This window comes from Oncorhynchus mykiss, chromosome 24 (genome assembly GCF_013265735.2).
Source record: "Oncorhynchus mykiss isolate Arlee chromosome 24, USDA_OmykA_1.1, whole genome shotgun sequence".
Lineage (NCBI taxonomy): Eukaryota > Metazoa > Chordata > Actinopteri > Salmoniformes > Salmonidae > Oncorhynchus > Oncorhynchus mykiss.
The window spans coordinates 10,371,812-10,395,902 of record NC_048588.1 but is presented as its reverse complement, the minus strand read 5'-3'; the positions used below and the strand labels follow the sequence as shown (position 1 = coordinate 10,395,902).

Here is a 24,091-nt window from a genome sequence, read left to right as displayed (position 1 = left end):
TTTGGCCACTTGTTGACATTACAGGATTATGAAAAATAAATCAGACTTGGAAGATCTTTATTGGGTAATGTTCCCCATTTATTTGGATAGATTGTGATGGGAAGTGTGTCTGTGAGCCCATTTGTGTCTGTGAGCCTGACGATGAAAAAGGACGGTTTGGTCTCAGAGTTGACGTAATATAGTAAACTTAATTCCGGGACACTCAAATTAGTATGCCATGTTAAGTTTGGTATGGTTACATAAAACAGATTGTTACATAAGGCAAAAGCGAAAGTGGGGTGGATGGGTAGGCTTATAACCTGAACATCTATCAATACAAAGGTTGCGATTTCAAATATCATCTCAGACAACTTTGACATTTTAGCTAATTAGCAACTTTTCAACAATTTACTACTTTTGAGCTACTTTGCAACCATTTAGCACGTTAGCTAACCCTTCCCATAACCCTAACCTTAACCCCTAGCCTAGCTAACGTTAGCAAGCTAGCTAATGTTCGCCACCTAGTTAGAATTCGTAACATATCATACATTTTGCAAATGCGCTACATATTGTAAATTTTCGCAAATTCGTAACACATTATACATTTGGAAATTCATAACATATAATATGAATTGTAATTCGTAACATATGAAATGGGTGATGGAAATCCATAAATTAATACATACCGTACGAAACATAACATATCATACCAAACGGAGTGTCTCTGATTCACATACAGAATAATCTGATTCACATTCAGAATAATACGAAATGCTCTGAGACCAGGTTGCAGCAGAGGTCAAGTACTGTAGTACTGTTACAGGATAAATAGGTATTTGTGGAAGAATGAATGCACATGTGTGTCTGGGCACACTGCCTGTGTGGGCTGGCAGTGGAAGCACTCCATCTGCTCCTAGATTGTGAGGGATGAATTCTGTCTGTGCTCCTTTAAACCAGCAGCACAGCAGTGTTTTTGGGCATGGACACAGTGCTATGGCTGCTGCTTGGAGTGTTCACAGTGGTGCTAGCTACCTTGAGATTGGTCCCATGTGCTAGAGTTCTCAAGGTACTGGGACATAGTTCTCCGCAATCTCCAGGATGTACAGGTTACAGAGCCCCGAATTGTCCTCACTCTGCCTTGTCTCCATGACAACTATCCTGCAGGGGGTTATTAATGTGTTAATCAAAACAATATTTACTTGATTGTGTGTGTGAGTGTGTATCCCATGGAACTATACAGGCACACATACCGGTCTGATCCCACTAGACGGAAAGTCTTCTTGGGGTCTGTGATCTCCTGCAGTACGTATGGGCCCTCTCCTCTCCTCTGCCAGCCATGACGCCACACAGCCAGCAGAGTGTTCTCAAAATACACTGAACCGGACAGACGGAGAGAATGTGCATTAGGCCCTCTGTCTCCCAATACCCCCCCACACCCCTCAAACCTCACAATGATTTATCATGATGACCATGTTCCTCTCCTCCTCCCCTCTTACCTACAGCTTCCACATCAAAAGTGAAAGTAGTCTCAGCTTGAATTATCCGGTGGCTCCTCTGCACCCCCTCCAGGTCCACAATATGTACTGAATCTATTCAAAGGCGAGAGAGGTACACACACATTAGCCCTTCCTACACATTTCATTTTCCTCATATAGATTGATAGAGACAACGTCATTCAGGGGTTAAAACAGACTTTGTCTGTAACTAGCCTACTCTTCATGTGGATGGTGACGTTAACAACATGACTTACTCTCAATGAGCACCAGCAGAGTGTTACAGTCCAGCTGGTTCACCTGCACTGTGTCAGGACACCGGCTCTCTGGAACACAAACACACAGTTACAACACAACTTTAAGATTGGTCCAAACTAAGAACAAAGCTCACAATTCCATTGGACAGTATGTTCATAGAAACAAGCATGCTCTGGGATGTGTTCAGTTCATAGTACCTAAGCCAGTGTTGGTGAACCAAGAGGTGTTGGAGTTGAGGTTCATGTTGTCCAGTTTAATGGGCTGCTCAGGACTGGGACCCCTGTGTACCCCAATACACACTAGAGGGTACTCCTGCTGCGGTGCCACCATCATCTCAAACACACGCAGGGGACTGGGCAGGGGGAAGTCAAAGTGCTGCATGAGACAAATACACATAGTCAGCGAAGTAGTCAGGGAAGTAGTCAGGGAAGTAGTCAGAGGAGTAGTCAGGGAAGTAGTCAGGGAGGTAGTCAGAGAAGTAGTCAGGAAAGTAGTCAGAGAAGTAGTCAGGGAAGTAGTCAGGAAAGTAGTCAGAGGAGTAGTCAGGAGAGTAGTCAGGAAAGTAGTCAGGAAAGTAGTCAGGTAAGTAGTCAGGGAAGTAGTCAGGGAGGTAGTCAGGGTAGTAGTCAGAGAAGTAGTCAGAGAAGTAGTCAGAGAAGTAGTCAGGGAGGTAGTCAGGGGGGTGTGTCAGACCTGTGTTTACTCACTTTGATGAGCATGAACTTATGCATGGGCTCGTACCACTGCAGGAGCACCACACTGGTCTCCAGGGCACAGCACAGGAACACACAGCCCTGCTGCACATTACTGGCTGCACAGAGCAAGGGGGGGGGGACAGAAGAGGACCTCAGCATTCTAGTATAACAGTCATTTAGCAGACACATTGATCTAAATCAACGTTGACTTCAAACCCACTCGTGTTACAACTGAAGTTCAGTGACCAAACCGCCTGAACCCTTTAGTTATCAAGCTAAACAGAACTTCTCAACTTCTCTTTTCTCACCCACTGAGCAGGTCTTGCAGCCTTTGGTGTCCGGTATCTTACATGACACAGAAAACTTCCTGCAAATAAGAAAAAAAATGTATGTTGATATGTAATACTAACTACAGGGGGAGACATTGTTATAATCAACAACAAACACCAGGGTTGTATTCACTAGGAACAAAGCGGAAGGAAACAGGCCGAAACAGGGGTGGGACTACTACTGAACTTAATACGAAATAAGAATAAGAAATGCTTGTTAGGCTTTTCTGTTGGGAAAGGCTTTGCTACGGTGTTCACTGATGAATAAGAGGGCAGCACTAGCGTATGGCAATGAGTTGTAGGGTTACCTAGGCAATAGTCTGTGGGTTGGCAAGGCCACCATTCGCTGCTCCTTTCGGGCCTGCTCACACAGCTCCTTCAGTAAGTGAGAATGGAGCTGGGATGACTTACCTGTGGATGAACACACACACACACACACACACACACACACACACACACACACACACACACACACACACACACACACACACACACATATATTTCAGTCTATTTATTTGACAGATGTTAGTATTGTAGAATGTCTATGGTTTGCAGATCTCACCTGATATTGACATGAGGACATTACTAATGGTGTAAACCCAGCTGCACTTTCCTGGATAGAGCTGCAGGAGAGAGTCGGGCAATGAGAACATTTCAATGGTTTTCAAGTTAGGTAGAGATTACAAGCAATATCAAAGCAAAATGCAATACTGCAGCTATAACATCCATTTTACTGAATTGTACAGTCATACTGTAGCATGAGCTTAGTCTCTCAAACAATACGTTTAGCCTCACTGTAGCTCTGGTCCAGGGTCTTAGAACACGTTCAACACGGGACCAGATCTAGCCTCACTGTAGCTCTGGTCCAGGGCGTTAGGACACGTTCAACACGGGACCAGATCTAGCCTCACTGCAGACATAGAAAGACATTAGAGCAGATTCTCACCAGCTCCATGGTGGCCTCTGAGCTGTTCAGGTTGAGGGTGTAGATCCCCTCGTCTGCTCCCAGGATCAGGTGGTGGTCTTTAGTTGTCGGATGGTCCCACGACGTTGAACAATTCACTTTCAACGGACAGCCATGGAATACTTTCTTAAAGTACACCTAGAGACGAGGTGGAGAACAGGACCCATAGTCATGAACTGTTTCCGTGTAGGAGAGCTGATCTAGGTTCAGGTACCCCGTGTCCATATCATCAGAATCATTATGATAAACGAAACGAAACATATCCTAGATCAGTACTGCTAGTCTGAGACTCTTTATAAACATTGGCCCAGGAGTCACTGTCATTGTTCGTAGTGTGTGTATAGTGTTCCAGATAAAGGTGTGAGTACGTCTCAGTGCATCAATACAGAGTTACAGTAACTGTCGTAAGATGTAGAGCGACATACTCGTGAGACTGGTGGACAAACTTACTGGAGGTTTCTTCAGCACAGGGCTGGCACATTCAACTGGATCCTGCAACAGAAAACAGACACATACTCTAAACATGCATATTGGAATGAAATGCTGATTTACTTCCTGGTCCCATCCATACCTGGGGGGGCTGTCTCCTTCTCCTGTCTTTCTTGGGGGGCAACTCAGGTGGTTGGAGGTCCGCTGGTCTGTCTGTTATGTGTAATGGGAAGGAAACAGGGTCTACAGGGGACACAATCATGTTGTTACTGTACATTAGAGAGCATGGAGAAGATGTGCTTCAGGGTAAATGTCATAGGTCAAAGGTCATTCACTGTATATGGTACAGTATACAATTCAGAAGGGACAACAGGGCTATCAAATTAAGATCCTATAACGGTAACTGTAGGTAACAAATAGGGATAAGTGTGGAGCTGACACTCACCGGAGTTGACGTTTCGCTGGGAGCGCGGACGGGGGACGGGGCGTGTGTGGGTGGCACTAGAGGTCCGGAGGAGGGGCGAGGGGACGTAGAGGGAGTGAAGTGTCTGGCCACGTTCGTCCTCTCCTGTTACAATCTCCTCTGAACTGTGACAAACTTTGGGCTGTGTGGGCACAGTGGTGTAAAGTACTTAAGTAAAAATACTTTAAAGTACTACTTATGTAGTTTTTGGGGGGTATCTGTACAATACTTTACTATTTATATTTTGGCCAACTTTTACTTTTACTTCACTACATTCCTAAAAAACTTTTTACTCAATACATTTTACCTGACTCCCAAAAGTACTCGTTACATTTTGAATGCTTAGCAGGACAGGAAAATGGTCCAATTCACACACTTATCAAGAGAACAACCCTAGTCATCTCTACTGCCTCTGATCTAGCGGACTCACTAAACACAAATTATTAGTTTGTAAATTATATCTGAGTGTTAGAGTGTGCCCTTGGCCATCCGTAAATTTTTAAAAAAACATGAAAATGGTGCTGTCGTTTGCTTACTGTAAGGAATTTTGAATGATTTCTACTTTTACGTTTGATACTTAAGTATATTTAACTTTTAGACTTTTACTGAAGTAGTATTTTAACGGATGCCTTTTACTTGAGTAATTTTCTATTAAGGTAGCTTTACTTTTACTCAAGTATGACAATGGGGTACTTTTTCCACCACTACGTAGTAATATGAAGCACTGGAATTGTGGCTTTAATCAACTTTATGCTGTAGGCTATGTCAACACCATATTCATAGACACATGGGATATGTAGAGGTAACGAATGGCCATAGTATAGAAAATGTAGTGTTTGTTTACCTTAGGAGGGAGTGGGGGTGGGATGTCATCTCGTGGGATTGTTACACTGTTCAGGGAGAAACAGAAATAGTTCAGTGTTTCAGATTGTTGTTTTCATCCAAATCTTCGGATCTATTTTCCCATGCAGCTCTTATATAGACCGGTCGGCTGACAATGTCACGAAAATGTCCAGAAGTTGGGCGTTGTTATCATTCTGAACGGTCAGCTAGCTAGCAACAATTACAAGAAGCTGCCATGTGGGGTATCGTTGGCGGCTCATTTCAGCTCTTTGTATCTTGTTATTGATACCATGTCTTGTTTTGAGGTGTTTTGACTGATGACATGTCCATGCTAATATCCAGTACAACAAAAAAATTGCAGTTTTGAAACTGCAGTAAAAGTGCAGTAACTGCAGTCCACTGTGATATTTTGGACGCAGTAATTGCAGAATAACGTACACTGCAGTTGAACTGCAGTTATACTGTACTGTAACTGCAGTTACACTGCAAAATAAAACAGTGTTATTTTGGACACAGTATTTGTAGCGTACTGCAGTTATACTGCACTCTGACCACAATCTTTTTTCCTAAGGGTTGGCAAAAATTCGCTAGCTAGCTAACCAACAACTGTAACGATGTATTTGAGAGACATCAAGTGTTCATTGTGCAAATGTATTTATGTTTTCAATAAACATTTGGAGACTAAAATATAGTTTACATGTTGTCAACATTCTATGCCAACCCTGTCTATTTCGTCCCATTTGTGTTTGTATTTATTAAGGATCCCCATTAGCTGCTGCTTTGTTACTCTTCCTGGGGTCCAGCAACATTAAGGCAGTTATATACAATTTTAAAAAATTACATTTCATAACACTGACTGGCAACAGAGGGCTGTCTCGATGTGCAAGGAGTTGACTCCTAGTAGGGGGTTATAAATATATGTGCTTGTGTAATCATGTCTTTGCAGCTGTTTTGACCCAGTGGGTGAATAAACTTGCTTTGAATTTTTTACTAGTTGTCCGTGAGTTTTTACTCTGTTTGTTCAGAACATAACAGTTGGCGTTGTCGGCAGGATTTACAGTCGAACTAGAGAGTCCGAATCAGTGAAACAGGAGCCGGCACCAAAAACAAGGTAGGCACAGTTCCTATACCTTTTACCATTCATTCTGACATCTTGGGAAGATGAGAGTCGTAGGCTGAACCAATTATAGGATACGGACCTAGAAAGCATGAGTTTAATCAGTATGCTCATTGTGTAATGATGTATTTGATGTAGGGTAGGTTCCGTAAGGATAGGTCCCGAGTGGAGCTGGTTCTCCTCGAGATCCGTGGGTGACACTACAGTGTAGGGTAGGTTCCGTAAGGATAGGTCCCGAGTGGAGCTGGTTCTCCTCGAGATCCGGGGGTGACACTACAGTGTAGGGTAGGTTCCGTAAGGATAGGTCCCGAGTGGAGCTGGTTCTCCTCGAGATCCGTGGGTGACACTACAGTGTATGGTAGGTTCCGTAAGGATAGGTCCCGAGTGGAGCTGGTTCTCCTCGAGATCCGGGGGTGACACTACAGTGTAGGGTAGGTTCCGTAAGGATAGGTCCCGAGTGGAGCTGGTTCTCCTCGAGATCCGGGGGTGACACTACAGTGTAGGGTAGGTTCCGTAAGGATAGGTCCCGAGTGGAGCTGGTTCTCCTCGAGATCCGTGGGTGACACTACAGTGTATGGTAGGTTCCGTAAGGATAGGTCCCGAGTGGAGCTGGTTCTCCTCGAGATCCGTGGGTGACACTACAGTGTAGGGTAGGTTGCGTAAGGATAGGTCCCTAGTGGGGTTGTTCTCCTGCAAGATCCGTAGTTGGGACGAAAGTCCCAGCCGTGGTGGCCGTGAGGCCGTAGAGTGTGCGTGTGTATGGATAAATTGTCATGCTTGTGTACTAGTACGAAAGGTTGTAGAGAAGTAGCCCATCTAGAAGGACAAAGGACAGAAATGCATACCATGGAGAATAGGAGATATCTGAGAATATCTGTGCTGATGAAACATTGTCAGTGAGTGGGAATGTGGATGGTGTTAAAAGGTTGCCTATAAGTTCTGGATGAGAGCCCCATCCAAGATATTCAAACGTTGTTTGAACATGATTTGTGTGTCTTAGCAGTAGCAATAAGGAGAGAGGTTGGTTTATGCCCTATTGGGGAGGGGAACTGTGACAGATTATACGGAAATAGGGAGACAATTGTGAATCATTTTTGTTATGTGTGTTGTCAACAACAGTGATATGTGAAGCGCGACATGTGTATAAGACCGCTGTTTGTCCCAGTGGGTGAATAAACTTGGTTTGAGCTTTGTACTAGTTGTCTTTGAGTTTTTACTCCATTTGTTCAGAACCTAACCATGGTAAAGACAATGATGTTGAGCGAAGTCCATCCTCTCCATCCCAACTGAGAAATACAGTACACTCAGAAAAAAAGGTTATTTGTCCTAGGAGAACCCTTTGATGAACCCTTCTTTCTAAGAGTGTACATCCGGACCTGTATTCACTAAAGTGTCTCAGAGTAGGAGTGCTAATCTAGGATCAGTTTTATCATAATGGATAAGAGAGTCCTACTTTGGGACTGTGTGAATATGGGCTCAGAAATACAGATGAGACTGAATGGTTGAAGTAAGTCTCAGTAGGCTTGCTTACCTTCTGGTGCAGACGGTCGGACTGTGGAAAGAAGATAGAGAGAAGGGAGAGAGGGTTGTCAAACAGCTCAGATAAATGTACAACTGAAGATATTTCAATAAACTAATGAATGAATAGTCAAGTGTGCGTTGGGATTACATGTCCACGTCATCATAGTCATCATCTGAGTCCATGCATTGGTCTCTATGGGGAAGAGAGAAAGGGAAGGAGATCAACACAGTGCCAGATAAGATCGGTAGTCAATAGTGGTCTTCTTATTACCCATAGGATAATTTGTCCTGTAAGTGGAAGACTTGGAGATGAAGGAGACATCAGTCAGTGTGTTATTGGTTTGCTGAGCAGTAATCCCCATACCTAATTAGGCTCTTGTCGCTGCCAGTGGATCCCAGTGTGTGCCACTGCACTGTAGACCGTACCTGAAGTACAGAAAGACAATAACAGAAGACTCAGATCAATAAGATACGCAGGCCTACATTTGTATCCACACAAGGAAGCACAATGGTACACAGGCATGGATACACCGCAGGTACAATGGTGTAAAGATTTAAGTATAAACTATCAAAAGAGAGAAAGTCACACACTCCATGTATAATAAATTGCTGGGAGATTCCTTTATTTTGATAGTTTATAGTTTATTCGCCGTTAGTCAGCACCTCCACACAAACTATTATTCTGGGTGTGCGCTAGCTCAAGTTTTTATATGCAATGTATTAAGTAAAAAAATACTTTAAAGTACTACTTAACTCGAGTAGTATTTTACTGGCTGACTTTCACTTTTACTTGAGTAACCTTCTATTAAGGTATCTTTACTCAAGTACGTAAATTGAGTACTTTTTACACCACTGCCCACATACACTCATATACACTCATACACACACACACACACTTACCATTGCTTCTGGTGAGGCTGTCTTTACTGGCCTCCTGGTGTAGAGCTGCTCCACTGATAACACACACACACACACACACACACACACACACACACACAAATCCAGTGATTAGTCGCACATCTATACAACCGAGTACATTTCCTGGACAGGTTCACAAAGGAAAATAATAATTATATATATATATCTATCTCACAGCTGATGTCAGAGTTGGTTCTCTCTGCCTGGTTGTGTCTGTTAATGGAGTAGATCCTTCTCAGGGAGCCGGGTACCACAACCTATAGGAGATATCACCATATAGCCATGAGTACTGCATTCTTACATTTTACATGTCTTTTACAATGTGTGATCATGTTTATTGATACGTATCATTCATGTGTATTGTGTATACAAAATATATTACTATATGATACAGTGTTTGTGTGTGTGTGTTTGATTGTGCAGGGTATGTGTGTGATGCTCTGACCTCCACGTCTTCCTCCTCAGATGGCAGTGTTTGTGTGTGTGTGTTTGATTGTGCAGGGTATGTGTGTGATGCTCTGACCTCCACATCTTCCTCCTCAGATGGCAGCGAGGGCTTCAGTTTCTCAGGGTGACGCAGCTTCTCCAGCAGATCCAAGATCAGATCCTGTCTCAGACACGGCTGGGTCAGAAACAGGTGCTGCAGGAAGAGAGAGAAACAGAGAGAGAGAGAGACATAGAGAGATAGGGAGAGAAAGAAAGAGAGAGCAAGAGAGGGGGGGGGGGTATCAAGGAGAGAAAAAGGCGTACAGTGATTACAAGAGATGAATAGATGAGCCCAAGTTTCAACTTTATTTGTGGGCTAGTACATGAAGTCATAGGGCAGCCATCAATAGACACATACACTGTGTGTACATAGGCTGACCAGGTGAATCCACGTGAAAGCTATGATCCCTTATTGATGTAAATTGTTAAATCCACTTCAATCAGTGTAGATGAAGGGGAGGAGACAGGTTAAAGAAGGATTTTTAGGGCTTGTGGCATGAATTGCAACGCAGCCAACTTGATACAACTGTGGGAAGCATTGGAGTCAACATGGGCCAGCATCCCTGTGGAACTCTTTCGACACCTTTCCCTAAATAATTGAGGCTGTTCTGAGCGCAAAAAGGAGTGCAACTCAATATCAATACCATATTCTTAATGTTTGGTATACTGAGTGTATACAATAGGCCTACTAGAGATTGACATTAGCAGCAGCACAAAAGTATAGCAAGCCAAAGTCACCTAATAAGTAAAGTGCTTAGTGCATTTTCAGATCATCTAGTCAACAATATATCAACAACGTGCCGGCAAAAACAAAAAAAACATCATCAACGTCAACACCACCATCATCAACAACATATTACGGTCGTCATCCTCAACATCATCATCATCATCCCTAGCCTACCTCCTTCTCTTCCCGGTATTGAAAAGGGCAATGGCCATAAGGGTGAAGGAGTGCTTGGACCTGTTAGTCTTAACAGTGGGGGATCTAAACTGGGAGCCAGAAGGTAGGACCTGGAACTCATGTTGTAGGGGGTGGGAACAGTCAGACAGGATGGATTCTTCCTTTCTCAACCCTTCTCTGTTGTACAGGTCAGACGGACTACTCTGCTGCACTCCTGTGATCTTACTGCCCACTTTCACTATTGCAGCTAGTGCATTAGAAGAAAAGTGAGGGAAGGAGAAAGAGAACCGGTGGGTGAGTGAGTGAGATCGAGCAGAGAAGAGAGACATTCTCTGTGTTTCTTGAGGTTTACTCACTGTCAGCATCTTTGAGGCACTGGGTCTCTTCTTAGTGTTCCTGATCAGCATTGCCTTGACAAAGTTATAGAAAATCGAGGACCTAACATGAAAGTGGTGGAAGAGATACTGTTGTTTTAACCAACTGCATATTACAGACTGTAGATTAATTGACGGAATTAAAGAATACAGGTATCATTGCCACAGCCCAGGTGGATAGTAATGGTTTTACTGCATACCATTTGGCCTTTTCCTTTAGTTTAGGAGGTTGGTAGCCACTTTTGGACATGAGGAACAGCACCCTGAGAAAAGACAAGACTTTGATGTGAGGTTTGTGTGTCTGTCTGTCTGTGTGTGTGTTTTTGTGGGTGTGTGTCATCACAGGTCGACATTGTAACTAAGAATGAGTTCTTAATGGACTTACCTGTTTAAATAAAGGTGAAATGAAATGTAAAAAAGTGGGTAAACGGCATGTGCATAAAGGTCAGGCATGAATGTACATACAACTGGAACATAAGAAGGTGTAGAAAGAGGAACGTCTTTATTCTTTCTGCGGGGAGTGTGAATGTAAGAAAGAATGTTGTGTGTGTGTGTGTGTATGAGAGGAATGATTTGTGGGTGTGTGATTACCTTAGTGGGTGCACATCGAACAATGGGGGCTGCAGCTCAGCCAGCTCGATAGCAGTGATTCCTACAGACCACACGTCACACAGCTCGTTGTAACCCCCCTTTATCGCCACGGCAGCCACCTCTGGCGCCATCCTGGAAGACACGGGCAACCGCTACCATCAACATCAAGACCATCTGACATCAGATACAACCTCAAGAAGAGCCAAAGGGAGGAGACTCATTTGACCTTCAACCTCACCAGTAAGGAGTCCCGATGAAGGACATCCGCCGTGCCAGAGTAGCCGTGATCTGTGCCGAAATCCCAAAGTCCGCTAAACAGCCAGATAAATACGTCACTTGTTTAATGTGAGGACAGAAAATGTATAATTTCGGTGTCATTATTTACTTCCTGATGAGTGTACTAGGGCTTCACAGTCACACACCTAGCTTCACCTCTCCAAGGTCGTTCAGGAGGATGTTGGCACCCTGGACAACAGGAAGAAGAGACAAAAGCCATCACGACAGAGCAATGTGTACAGTATATGCTGTCTGGACAGCATGAAAACACAACAAACATTGCATCATAACTTAAAGCAAGCCTTGTCTCAGCCAGAACGGCCCTTAGCGACAGACTAGCGTCCTGTCTAGGAGGTGTACTAGTACATCAAGTTGACTCATGCTACTGAAACAGGAGATAGGCTCCTGCCCCCATGGGCCATTCATACCCGTTATAGAGGCATGACTCATCCCAGCAGATTAGGGAGTCAACCCTGGTCATCTCACCTTTATGTCTCTGTGAATCTTCTTCTGGCCATGTAAGTAATCCAGACCCTGCAGGTAGACAGTTAGTACACTGTTACGTGTTGATATATCAAAGCTGGAGATATCAAAACTATTACCTAAAACAGCCAAGTAACATGTTATCCATGCTATATTGTAATGTGTGATATGAGTGGTCTAACCTGCAACATCTCCCTGCAGACAAATGCAATCTGAAGCTCAGAGAGAGGTCCGGTCACTAGAGGGAGAGGAGAGAGGGTGTAAAGTAGGACACTGTTTTATAAACTCTGTTACAGTTGTAGATCGTAATCTGCTCCAGTTCGCCCCCACACACACACACACCCACACACATTACTCTGGAGGACAACGTGACAAATGTCACAAGAAGCACAGCAGTCAATAATGATGAGTAATTTATGATCACTCAAATTAAATCTATGAAAATCGACGAATGCAGAAGATGTTTTGGGCGGAGGGTTTTTTTCAGCGTAATGGTAAATGGTGATACACTCTTAGAAAAAAAGTGTTCCAAAAGGGATCTTCGGCTGTCCTCATAGGATAACCCTTTTTGGTTCCATGTAGAACTCTCTGTAGAAAGGGTTCTACATGGAGCCCAAAATAGTCTTCAAAAGGTCCTCCTACGGGGACAGCTGAAGAACCCTTTTAGGTTATAGATAGCACCTTTTTTTTTACAAGAGTGTAGGTGACCTTTAAGAGTGTTGCTGTGTTTGAACTTTGTGCACGTCCTAACGTGACAAAACTTCCTGCCAGAGGTACTTCACAGAGTAAACCCTGCTGGTTGTGAGACTGATCTGTAGTCAAAGCCTGATCAAACAGCTTTATGTCTCTTTCATCCACACATACTGTAGATCACCTCTCACCTTCTGTTAGTCTAACAATTTCACCTTCCTCCTCAGAGTTTTCTCAGTTAATACATCACAAATCAACCTAAGCTGACACACACGCACACACGCACACACACACCATGGTAGACATCCTGGAGAGAGCCTCCTCCACAGAACTCCATGCAGATCGACAGCGTGTTGGCCCTGGAAACACACACGGACGGTTCTGTCATATTAAAGGTTTATATTTCCAGTAACTTTATCATGATCACAACTGATAATATTCCCAGTTAGTCTGTATCATCCCATTCCAACTAGAGTATGATATGTGGCTGTGTGTGGCAGGGCCTGCTCAGTGCCCACTCACCGTATATAGCTGCCATAGTAGGCCACAATGTTGCGGTGCTTGCAGCTTTTCACTATGACGATCTCCTGCTGGATTACTGAGAAGTCCTCCTCTGTGTGGGAAAAGGTTATATCATTTTATATCACGTTCCACACTGCAATGTATATGGATGCCAGATGATGTCACAATATAGCACCACAACATCATCTTGGTTTGTAACCAATTCTTTTTGTGGAACGGTAATAACGGCATTACCTCGGAAATCTGATACCAATGTGGATTGAAAGGTTTGTTTCTTTCAGACCTGGATTCAAATACTACTTGAAATCATTTCAAATACTATATTTGTGCTCAATTAAACTTGCCTGTTGTAATGGAACCAACATAAATGTCTAGAATGACCAAACTCCACCCACCTGATACTCCAGACAGGTTACAGCAAACGCTCCAAGTATTTGAAAGATATGAAATAGTATTTGAACCAATGATGTATATAAACCCTGGATTACTGATGCTATGTATTGGCCATTGAGAGGCTTCGAAGCCACCGGTCGGCCATCTTGGCACTCCCCAGTAGGTGCTGTCCTCCATAGGAATGAATGGAATTCTACAGTATTTCAATTAAATGTTTCAAGGACAAAATTACATGTATTTAAGTATTTTTTTGTTGTTGTAGTGGGGACAGTAACATTAGTAATCTCAAAAAATCATACTTTAAGGATAAAAAATATATATAGATATTTTTTAATTTGTATGTTTAGCTCACATAATATAATTTAAAGTATGCAATAAGGTGTCTGTAATAGAATAAACACGGCAAAATGAATATAGACATTAATAAATGTATTTCTATAGATTCCAAAACATTTTTTACACCGGTGGAGGAGTACCAAGATGGAGGCATGGTGGCTTCAACACAGCACCCCCTATCAGTCATCTAGTGTATATATAAATAATTGATTTGAGCCCATGTGTGGTCTCCAGTATCTGTAGTAATAGAGGGGGGTTATTTTACCTGGCTCCATCTTGATGACCTTGATGGCCGCCAGCTCCCCGTTCTGCTTGTTCCGAGCCTGAGTAACAGACAGCTGCATCAGTCAGTGGACTTGTTATGGAAGGGGAGTATAACCTGATTCACTGACCTCAGGACAGATCATGTTGGGTCAATGAGTTTATGCGACAATTACTTTCCATTGAAAAACTGTGTTCATTATCTGTTGAGAGTTGATATGGTGTAGCTTTTCTGTGGCGTTCACTGTTTTGTTTACTGTGCTAAAAAGATCTGTGGTCCGCTGTAAGGAAACACCTAACAGGACAGTCCAGACTGTCCTATTTACTTCAGCACTGCCCAATCACACACCCGACATACACTAGAGAACACCAATGAGAGCCCTTGATTGTTGGTTGACACAACAACACTAAACATACAGTTGAAGTCAGAAGTTTACATACACCTTAGCCAAATACATTTAAACTCATTTTTTCATAATTACTGACATTTAATTGTAGTAAAAATGCTCTCTCTTAGGTCAGTTAGGATCACCACTGTATTTTAAGAATGTGAAATGTTAGAATAATAGTAGAGAGAATGATTTATGTCAGCTTTTATTTCTTTCATCACATTCTCAGTGGGTCAGAAGTTTACATACACTAAATTAGTATTTGGGAGCATTGCCTTTAAATTGTTTAACTTGGGTCAAATATTTCGGGTAGCCTTCCACAAGCTTAACACAATAAGTTGGGTGAATTTGGGCCCATTCCTCCTGACAGAGCTGGTGTAACTGAGTCAGGATTGTAGACCTCCTTGCTCGCACACACTTTTTCAGTTCTGCCCACAAATTCTCTATAGGATTGAGGTCAGGGCTTAGTGATGGCCACTTCAATACCTTGACTTTGTTGTCCTTAAGCCATTTTGCCACAACAAATGGGAAGACCAAGCTTTAACTTCCTGACTGATGTCTTGAGATGTTGCTTCAATATATCCACATAATTTCCCCACCTCATGATGCCATCTATTTTGTGAAGTGCATCAGTCCCTCCTGCAGCAAAGCACCCCCACAACATGATGTTGCCACCCCCGTGCTTCACGGTTGGGATGGTGTTCCTTGGCTTGCAAGCCTCCCTCTTTTTCCTCCAAACATAACGATGGTCATTATGGCCAAACAGTTCTATTTTGGTTTTGTCAGACCAGAGGACATTTCTGCAAAAAGTAAGATCTTTGTTCCCATGTGCAGTTGCAAACCGCAGTCTGGCCTTTTTATGGCAGTTTAGGAGCAGTGGCTTCTTCCTTGCTGAGCGGCCTTTCAGGTTATGTCGATATAGGACTCATTTTACTGTGGATATAGATACTTTTGTACCCGTTTCCTCCAGCATCTTCACAAGGTCCTTTGCTGTTGTTCTGGGATTGATTTGCACTTTTCACACCAAAGTACGTTAATCTCTAGGAGACAGAACGCGTCTCCTTTCTGAGCGGTATGACGGCTGCATGGTCCCATGGTGTTTATACTTGCGTACTATTGATTGTACAGATGAACGTGGTACCTTCAGGCATTTGGAAATTGATCACAAGGATGAACCAGACTTGTGGAGGTCTACAGTTTTTTCTGAGGTCTTGGCTGATTTCTTTTGATTTTCCCATGATGTCAAGCAAAGAGGCAGTGAGTTTGAAGGTAGGCCTTGAAATACATCCACAGGTCCACCTCCAATTGACTCAAATTATGTCAATTAGCCTATCAGAAGCTTCTAAAGCCATGACATCATTTTCTGGATTTTTCCAAGCTGTTTAAAAGGCACAGTCAACGTAGTGTATGTAAACTTCTGACCCACTGGCATTGTGATACAGTGAATTATAAGTAAAATAATCTGTCTGTAAACAATTGTTGGAAAAATTACTTGTGTCATGCAAAAGGTAGATGTCCTAAACGAGTTGCCAAAACTTTAGTTTGTTAACAAACTATAGAAATTTGTGGAGTGGTTGAAAAACAAGTTTTAATGACTCCAACCTAAGTGTATGTAAACTTCCGACTTCAACTGAAGCCCCTGGGTGTGCACAGTGGAAAGTAGGCAGACAATAGGGCGGGGTTAGCTGGCGGGGGGCTGGGTTGAGTGGAGAGAGATGGTCACTGAAGGAAAGCCACAAAACAAACAGTGCTCCTCTCACAGACCACTGGAAACATTGTGATCGAAGTCAGGCCGTTTCCATGGTGACGTCACTGACATTATTGACAGATTGACACCACACAGATGCAGACACTCACCAGCTCTTATACTCATAGAGGATAAATGTCTTAAGAAGCGCAGCAGTCGATAATGATGAGTGACTTATGATCCCTCAAATTAAATCTATAAAAATAGGCGAATGCAGAAGATGTTTTGGGCGGAGGAGTAAAAGAAAGAATTCAGCCAAACAAAAAGTAAGAGGTTCTACTTTGTGAAGTACCACTGGGAGGAAGTTATGTTATGAGTTCAGAAAGTTCAAACACAGGGACACTCTTAAAGGTCACGTGTCACCATTTACCATTACAGTGTAAGTCTTGAGCAGCTAACCTCGTGGGGACATACAATTCAGTTCCATTCAAAATCCTATTTTCATTAACCCCTAACCCTAACCTTAAGCCTAACCCTAACCCAAAAACCTTAACCCTAGCTCCTAACTCTAAAACTAACCCTAGCTCCTAACCCTAACCCTAAACCTAATTCTAACCCTAACATAATTCTAACGTTAACCCTCAACTTCCTAGAAATAGCATTTGACCTTGTGGGGACCAACAAAATGTCCCCAGTTGGTTCAATTTTTTTTGTTTACTATTCTTGTGGGGACTTCTACAAGTCTAGTTAAACACGTCCACACAAGTCCACACACACACACACACACACACACACACACACACACACACACACACACACACACAGACACACCCATACACACACTATTTCTCGTGAAGTGTAGATACTATAAATACCAATGACTCTCTCACTTCTTTATTTTCACTTTCTGGCCTGTTGCCAAAGATTGCACCTGGTACAGCATGTCAGTGCATTTTATTGGAAACTCAACCTTATCCTGTCCTTTTTAGTTTGGTACATGACGAGTCAATGCATTTGAGCCTGTGGGATAAATTGTATTGCATCGAGAACTTGAGATTGTGTAAGTAGTTCTTCTGAATGTCACATCAGTAGGATCCCTGCTTACAAACAAAACAAGTCTACTTCCATAGAGGGTAAATCCATTTGAATTGAACCACTTTTTGAAAGTATCCATACATGTTTGCCCATGGAAGAAGTGGTCAGAAAGATACTTTTTGGACCTGAGTTCCAAAACATTCAGGAGATAGAGGTGCTCAAATTTGGCATACCCCACCATACTATGAGTCATCCATGTCTTCATCACTGGAAAAGATAAACGGTGGAATTTTATGTCATTTAAAAGCTTACTAACAAGGTTGTCAAACCATTTTAGAACTTCTTGGAAAATGTTTTTTTCAATTAAGATTATGACATACATTTTCGTTTAGTGTCAATTATCGAAAAACACATGAACTCAGATTTGTTTCATATTTCCATATGTAGTAGCTAAAACCCTACCATACATCATCTGAGGTTTTTTTTGTTGATCCCACCATCGGTTGAGAAACAACATGCTCTCGAATACAGGGTGGGTATAATTTCAATCATTGAAAAAATGTTTCATAGAATGGACCTACCCCTTCAGACCACTGCAATTTAGCTGGTCCACCATTGACATTTAAATAGAATTTACATTTCTACTTCTAATTACTACCACAAAGATGGCCGCTGGTCCACCCATGGTCGAATGTCAACTTAAATGTCTATTCTATCATCTATATTTCTAGGATTTCAATACTTTCCTATGGAGGATTGACGTAAGTATATAACATTTTTAAAAAACGGTATTCTATGATGTGTGGACCTCCAACCATCTTTGTGGTACCATTTGAAAGTAGACATTTCTATTTTATTCCCATTTTAGTACATTTATCAGCCAAAACTTGACACCTACCCTGTATTCAGGATCATGTTGTGCCTCAACTGATGGCGGGCACAACACAAACACCTCAGATGATGTTAAACAGGATCTAAGCTACAACATATGCAAATATGAGAAGAAGAAAAAAAAAGATGTACATGTTTTTTTTAGATAATTTACATTTAAGGTTATCAAAATATTAAATTGTTATAAAAACAGTTATCAAGGAATTACAAAACCGTTTGACAAACCTGTTCATAAGCTTTTAAATGAAATAAATCTCAACTGTTTATCTTTTCCAGTGATCACTGTCTCATGGTATGGTGGGGTATACAAAATAGGTCAACTTTGAGCACCTTTATTCTTGAATGTTTTGGCATTCAGGTCCAAAAAGTCACTTTTATGACGACTTCTACAATGGGCAAATACTGCATGTCTGGAAGGTTTAATTCAAATCAAAACGGGTGCTATTAAAAAGTGAAATGGTTTTAACCTAGATAGAGGATAGGAGTTGAAGTTGAAAAAAGAGTCTTAGCTAAATGTGTACCCAAAAAAAAGTATTCTGCTTTCATAGAACAGCGTGCCGAAGCAGAAGTACAAAGTTACAAACACATAAAACCCCACAGCTCTTTCAATTACTGAGCTTCATGTTGTAGCCCAGCAAGAACAACTTGCCACGATAATGAACATACAGTGCCTTGCGAAAGTATTCGGCCCCCTTGAACTTTGCGACCTTTTGCCACATTTCAGGCTTCAAACATAAAGATATAAAACTGTATTTTTTTGTGAAGAATCAACAACAAGTGGGACACAATCATGAAGTGGAACGACATTTATTGGATATTTCAAACTTTTTTAACAAATCAAAAACTGAAAAATTGGGCGTGCAAAATTATTCAGCCCCCTTAAGTTAATACTTTGTAGCTCCACCTTTTGCTGCAATTACAGCTGTAAGTCGCTTGGGGTATGTCTCTATCAGTTTTGCACATCGAGAGACTGACATTTTTTCCCATTCCTCCTTGCAAAACAGCTCGAGCTCAGTGAGGTTGGATGGAGAGCATTTGTGAACAGCAGTTTTCAGTTCTTTCCACAGATTCTCGATTGGATTCAGGTCTGGACTTTGACTTGGCCATTCTAACACCTGGATATGTTTATTTTTGAACCATTCCATTGTAGATTTTGCTTTATGTTTTGGATCATTGTCTTGTTGGAAGACAAATCTCCGTCCCAGTCTCGGGTCTTTTGCAGACTCCATCAGGTTTTCTTCCAGAATGGTCCTGTATTTGGCTCCATCCATCTTCCCATCAATTTTAACCATCTTCCCTGTCCCTGCTGAAGAAAAGCAGGCCCAAACCATGATGCTGCCACCACCATGTTTGACAGTGGGGATGGTGTGTTCAGCTGTGTTGCTTTTACGCCAAACATAACGTTTTGCATTGTTGCCAAAAAGTTCAATTTTGGTTTCATCTGACCAGAGCACCTTCTTCCACATGTTTGATGTGTCTCCCAGGTGGCTTGTGGCAAATTTTAAACAACACTTTTTATGGATATCTTATAGAAATGGCTTTCTTCTTGCCACTCTTCCATAAAGGCCAGATTTGTGCAATATACGACTGATTGTTGTCCTATGGACAGAGTCTCCCACCTCAGCTGTAGATCTCTGCAGTTCATCCAGAGTGATCATGGGCCTCTTGGCTGCATCTCCGCTCAGTCTTCTCCTTGTATGAGCTGAAAGTTTAGAGGGACAGCCAGGTCTTGGTAGATTTGCAGTGGTCTGATACTCCTTCCATTTCAATATTATCGCTTGCACAGTGCTCCTTGGGATGTTTAAAGCTTGGGAAATCTTTTTGTATCCAAATCCGGCTTTAAACTTCTTCACAACAGTATCTCGGACCTGCCTGGTGTGTTCCTTGTTCTTCATGATGCTCTCTGCGCTTTTAACGGACCTCTGAGACTATCACAGTGCAGGTGCATTTATACGGAGACTTGATTACACACAGGTGGATTGTATTTATCATCATTAGTCATTTAGGTCAACATTGGATCATTCAGAGATCCTCACTGAACTTCTGGAGAGAGTTTGCTGCACTGAAAGTAAAGGGGCTGAATAATTTTGCACGCCCAATTTTTCAGTTTTTGATTTGTTAAAAAAGTTTGAAATATCCAATAAATGTCGTTCCACTTCATGATTGTGTCCCACTTGTTGTTGATTCTTCACAAAAAAATACAGTTTTATATCTTTATGTTTGAAGCCTGAAATGTGGCAAAAGGTCGCAAAGTTCAAGGGGGCCGAATACTTTCGCAAGGCACTGTATGAGACATTGACAAACATTGGCAGAAGTCCAGGTATTTTTCTGGTGTTTATTTTTCTTTCCTTGACCGCCCCCCACCTCAGCCCCTCCAGACACTTAACGTAGACAGCATGCAAACCAAACATGTTCTTCCTCTTCCCCACATGCTAGTTAAATAAAGGTATAATTTAAAAAAATACAAAATGCTCACTCAAGGCTGGCCTGTTTCCTTGACACTGTGGGTAAGTAAAGTGCCGCATCTGCAGGTCTCCATCAGTGTTCTGTCTGCTTGTTGAATCAACACATAGGCCTTAGAGAGTGAATAAGTGTGTGTGTGTTTGTGTGTGTCTATGTGTGTCGGCTTGTGTGTATGTGCCTGTGGGTGAGTGTATTATTGTGAAAGCCCTTGTGGCTTCAGTGCTTTGAATGTGTATTTATTCACTTTGCAGAAAAAAACTGTTTGCAGACATTGCTACCATAAGTTGTTGAAAAAATGCAAAGTACTGTGAAAATAGAGCAGAATCTATCGATGGCCTCCGTTTCTCTCTGGAGAGGAAGTGAGCTCCATATCCCTCAGACTTTGCATCAGTCAGATGTACAGTGGGCAAGCTCCTGAACACAGCAGCTGGCATACTCTGCCTATGCTCGTTCAGTAAGGCCACTCATGATATTGTAAAATCTTTGTCATTTTTCTACAATACCATTATTGACATTGTAGAGTGTATCAGGATCCTGGAAAGGGGTATACATTCCACATAAGATACACAATTTGCACCAAATGTTCCTATACTGTAGCATTAGCGTCCAGCACAGAGAAGGCACGTAGCAACTGAATGAAATGATCAGGGCTGGTGCAGAATAGCACACTCATCATGTGGTGTTCAAACAGGTGCAAAGCACACTGCATTTCTGCAAAGTTCTGTGACTGGCGATAATATGACTTACTCAAGAAATAGAATGTGTCCTTGCAACTTGTAGAAAACAAGTGGTACTGCAGGATACAGTTTGATATTGCCTCCCAACATCCATGCATATCAATGATTAAGATTCTGTATTTGTTTTAATGGATGTGATGTTCCAACTCACTTACTGGTCACATCCTTTACGCACCTCTCCTGATTCAAGGTGAACACATTGTGTATCTAATGTGGTCACAATAAATGTGTCTTTAGGACGGTGAATTCTCCAGAGCTGTGAGAGTTTGTCTTGTTCCAACACAGTTACTGACAGAGAAGACATTCTGCCCATGAACAAAACTGCTACATACAAAGCCACAGTGTAACTGGCTGGGGTTGAGCTGTGAGAGGTAAACACAACTGACCTCATGGTAAGAGTATAGGACTTAGTTACCTGAAGAAAGACAACAGATCAACCTCTTTTCCCTGGTGAGCTATGAGCCAATCTTTCACTATTTGAGGAAACAGAACTGAGATAAAGCAAGAGTGATTGAAGTGTGCTTTAATGTAATACAAAGGGCCATATTCATTAACCAAAAGTGAAAGATGAAGAGACAAAGGAAACCTGTATATGAAAAAAAGTTAATCTAAAATCTATTTTTCTAAAACCACTTAACAGGAATTACAAAAAAATCGAAGTCTAAATTCCCTGAGAATGTGAATGAAATAATCCAACAAGGTTAATTTACTTGAGACATGATTTAGGCCTACATGAAATCAAACCATTGCCTGCCCCCACAAATACAATCTTAAATGGGAAAATGTTACTGTTAATCAGACTATTGACATTCGAAACACAGGCCACCATTAGACGCATGACAAAAAAAGTTAAAAGCACAACAACAAGGTAGCATAAAACTCTCTGAAAATGTCCTGGCTGTGAGTTGTTTTAATCTCTGACCTTGTAAACTTCGCCATAGGTGCCTCCACCGACCCGGAGCAGAATCTCAAAGTCCTCCTGGGGGTTCCGGGTGGAGATGTCCAGTGCAGCCCGGTTCTGGGAGTCCATTACTCCTGGGGCATGGCACAAACACACACACAGACGCAAACTCCCTCCACTGACTGCTGTTCCGGCTGAGGCGAACAAACACCACACCACACTCTCTCTCACCTTCCTTCTTCACTCCCCACTTAAACCCCCCTCATTTACATTTACTCTGGTTTTATTTCCTGTTGGGTGTATGTCTGTGAAGGTATGAGTGTATGAAAGAGAGAAAGAGAGAGAGACAGAGAGAGAGAGAGAGAGAGAGGGAATGAGACTTAGTTTCACCATTGGCTGTTTTACATTATTTGTGTGTGTGTGTGTGTGTGTGTGTGTGTGTGCGTGCGTGCGTGCGTGCGTGCAGCTGCGCTACTCGGTTTTCTGTGTGGGTTCTTTCTTGTCACTTGGGCAAGCCTGCAGAGGTGTGAGCTACAAATCTGCAACACTGCTCTCGTTTGGAGCCATTTATAATGGCCTGACTTCCTGTAGAGCAACAGTAGCATGTCGATACACATGAGAAACAAGAACAGTGTTAAACATTAAACCATTATTTGCCATGCTTCAGAGTGGTAGCGTTCATTATCTAAAATATTACTTCCAATGAGGAAACTTGAAAAAAACATTCTGACGCATACTGATTGAATATTGATTGAATTCTCTGACTCACTGACTACCAAAGGACATAAGTCAAAGGCATCACATTGCTCCAGTATTGGTGATAAGAAATGAGTAAGAAATCAAAAGAGAGAAAACCTTTTCTGGACCTGCTGAGAGCACTAAAAACATTGTACAATAATATGCATATACTGTTGTTAGAATGACAGCAGGCTTTATCGCATAATATTGTCAAATCAAATGTTGTCACATGCGCCAAATACAACGGGTGTAGACTTGACTGTGAAATGCTTAGTTACGAGCCCTGAGCCCTCCCCAACTATGCAGAGTTAAAAATCATAATAATTAACACAAGAGGAATAAAATACACAAGAATGGAGCTATATACAGGAAGTATCAGTACCAGATCACTGTGGAGCTATATACAGGAAGTACCAGTACCAGATCACTGTGGAGCTATATACAGGAAGTACCAGTACCAGATCACTGTGCAGGGTATTTGAGGTAGATATGTCCACAAAGGCAGGGTTAAGTGACTATGCATCAGGATAGATCATAATATGAGTAAAATAAAGAACAGAGTAGCAGCAGCGTATGATGATGTGTGTGGAAGTGTGTGTGCGTGTCTGAGCATACAAGAAAGCCCAAAGTGTGTCTGTCAAAGGCCATAGCACACAAACACCCACTGGTGTTTGCCATAGGCATATAGAAAGCAACCACAGATAACCTTCATTAAAATAACGAAAGGGCAATTAAGGCCTATGGGATAGTACGGCTGATGATCAGGTTTGAAATTAGACTATTTGGCGTTAGTTGTGATACGCATATGACAGTGTGCACTAACTGATAATAGAAATGTCACTTTATAATGGAGTTTCAAGGCAGAGAGATAAGGCAGAGAGATAAGTCGATGCCTATGTCATTTAAAGGTTTGGCCATAAAAGGAAGT

At 42.1% G+C, this 24,091-nt stretch overlaps 1 protein-coding gene across 2 annotated transcripts; it reads right to left on the bottom strand.

Moving 5' to 3' along the window:
• Nucleotides 1-54: 54 nt before the first annotated feature.
• On the bottom strand, nucleotides 55-22,770 carry LOC110503709 (mitogen-activated protein kinase kinase kinase kinase 5). Of its 2 annotated transcripts, none has more exons than XM_021582184.2 (31): nucleotides 22,447-22,770; nucleotides 14,327-14,384; nucleotides 13,333-13,423; nucleotides 13,105-13,169; nucleotides 12,303-12,358; nucleotides 12,124-12,171; nucleotides 11,784-11,826; nucleotides 11,600-11,672; nucleotides 11,362-11,493; nucleotides 10,971-11,033; nucleotides 10,753-10,834; nucleotides 9,533-9,649; nucleotides 9,185-9,266; nucleotides 8,992-9,044; nucleotides 8,456-8,517; nucleotides 8,240-8,284; nucleotides 8,102-8,122; nucleotides 5,455-5,500; nucleotides 4,593-4,752; nucleotides 4,290-4,390; nucleotides 4,169-4,210; nucleotides 3,701-3,856; nucleotides 3,317-3,377; nucleotides 3,063-3,165; nucleotides 2,734-2,792; nucleotides 2,438-2,541; nucleotides 1,928-2,105; nucleotides 1,730-1,798; nucleotides 1,476-1,568; nucleotides 1,230-1,353; nucleotides 55-1,137 (listed from the first exon to the last, which is right to left on the bottom strand). In XM_021582184.2, exons 1-31 carry the CDS (start codon nucleotides 22,552-22,554, stop codon nucleotides 1,041-1,043), a joined length of 2,592 nt encoding a protein of 863 aa, XP_021437859.1. In that variant the 5' UTR covers nucleotides 22,555-22,770; the 3' UTR covers nucleotides 55-1,040. The 2 variants fall into 2 exon arrangements, with proteins under 2 accessions (XP_021437859.1, XP_036817182.1); XM_036961287.1 differs by lacking the exon at nucleotides 22,447-22,770 and adding an exon at nucleotides 18,332-18,364.
• Nucleotides 22,771-24,091: the final 1,321 nt, after the last annotated feature.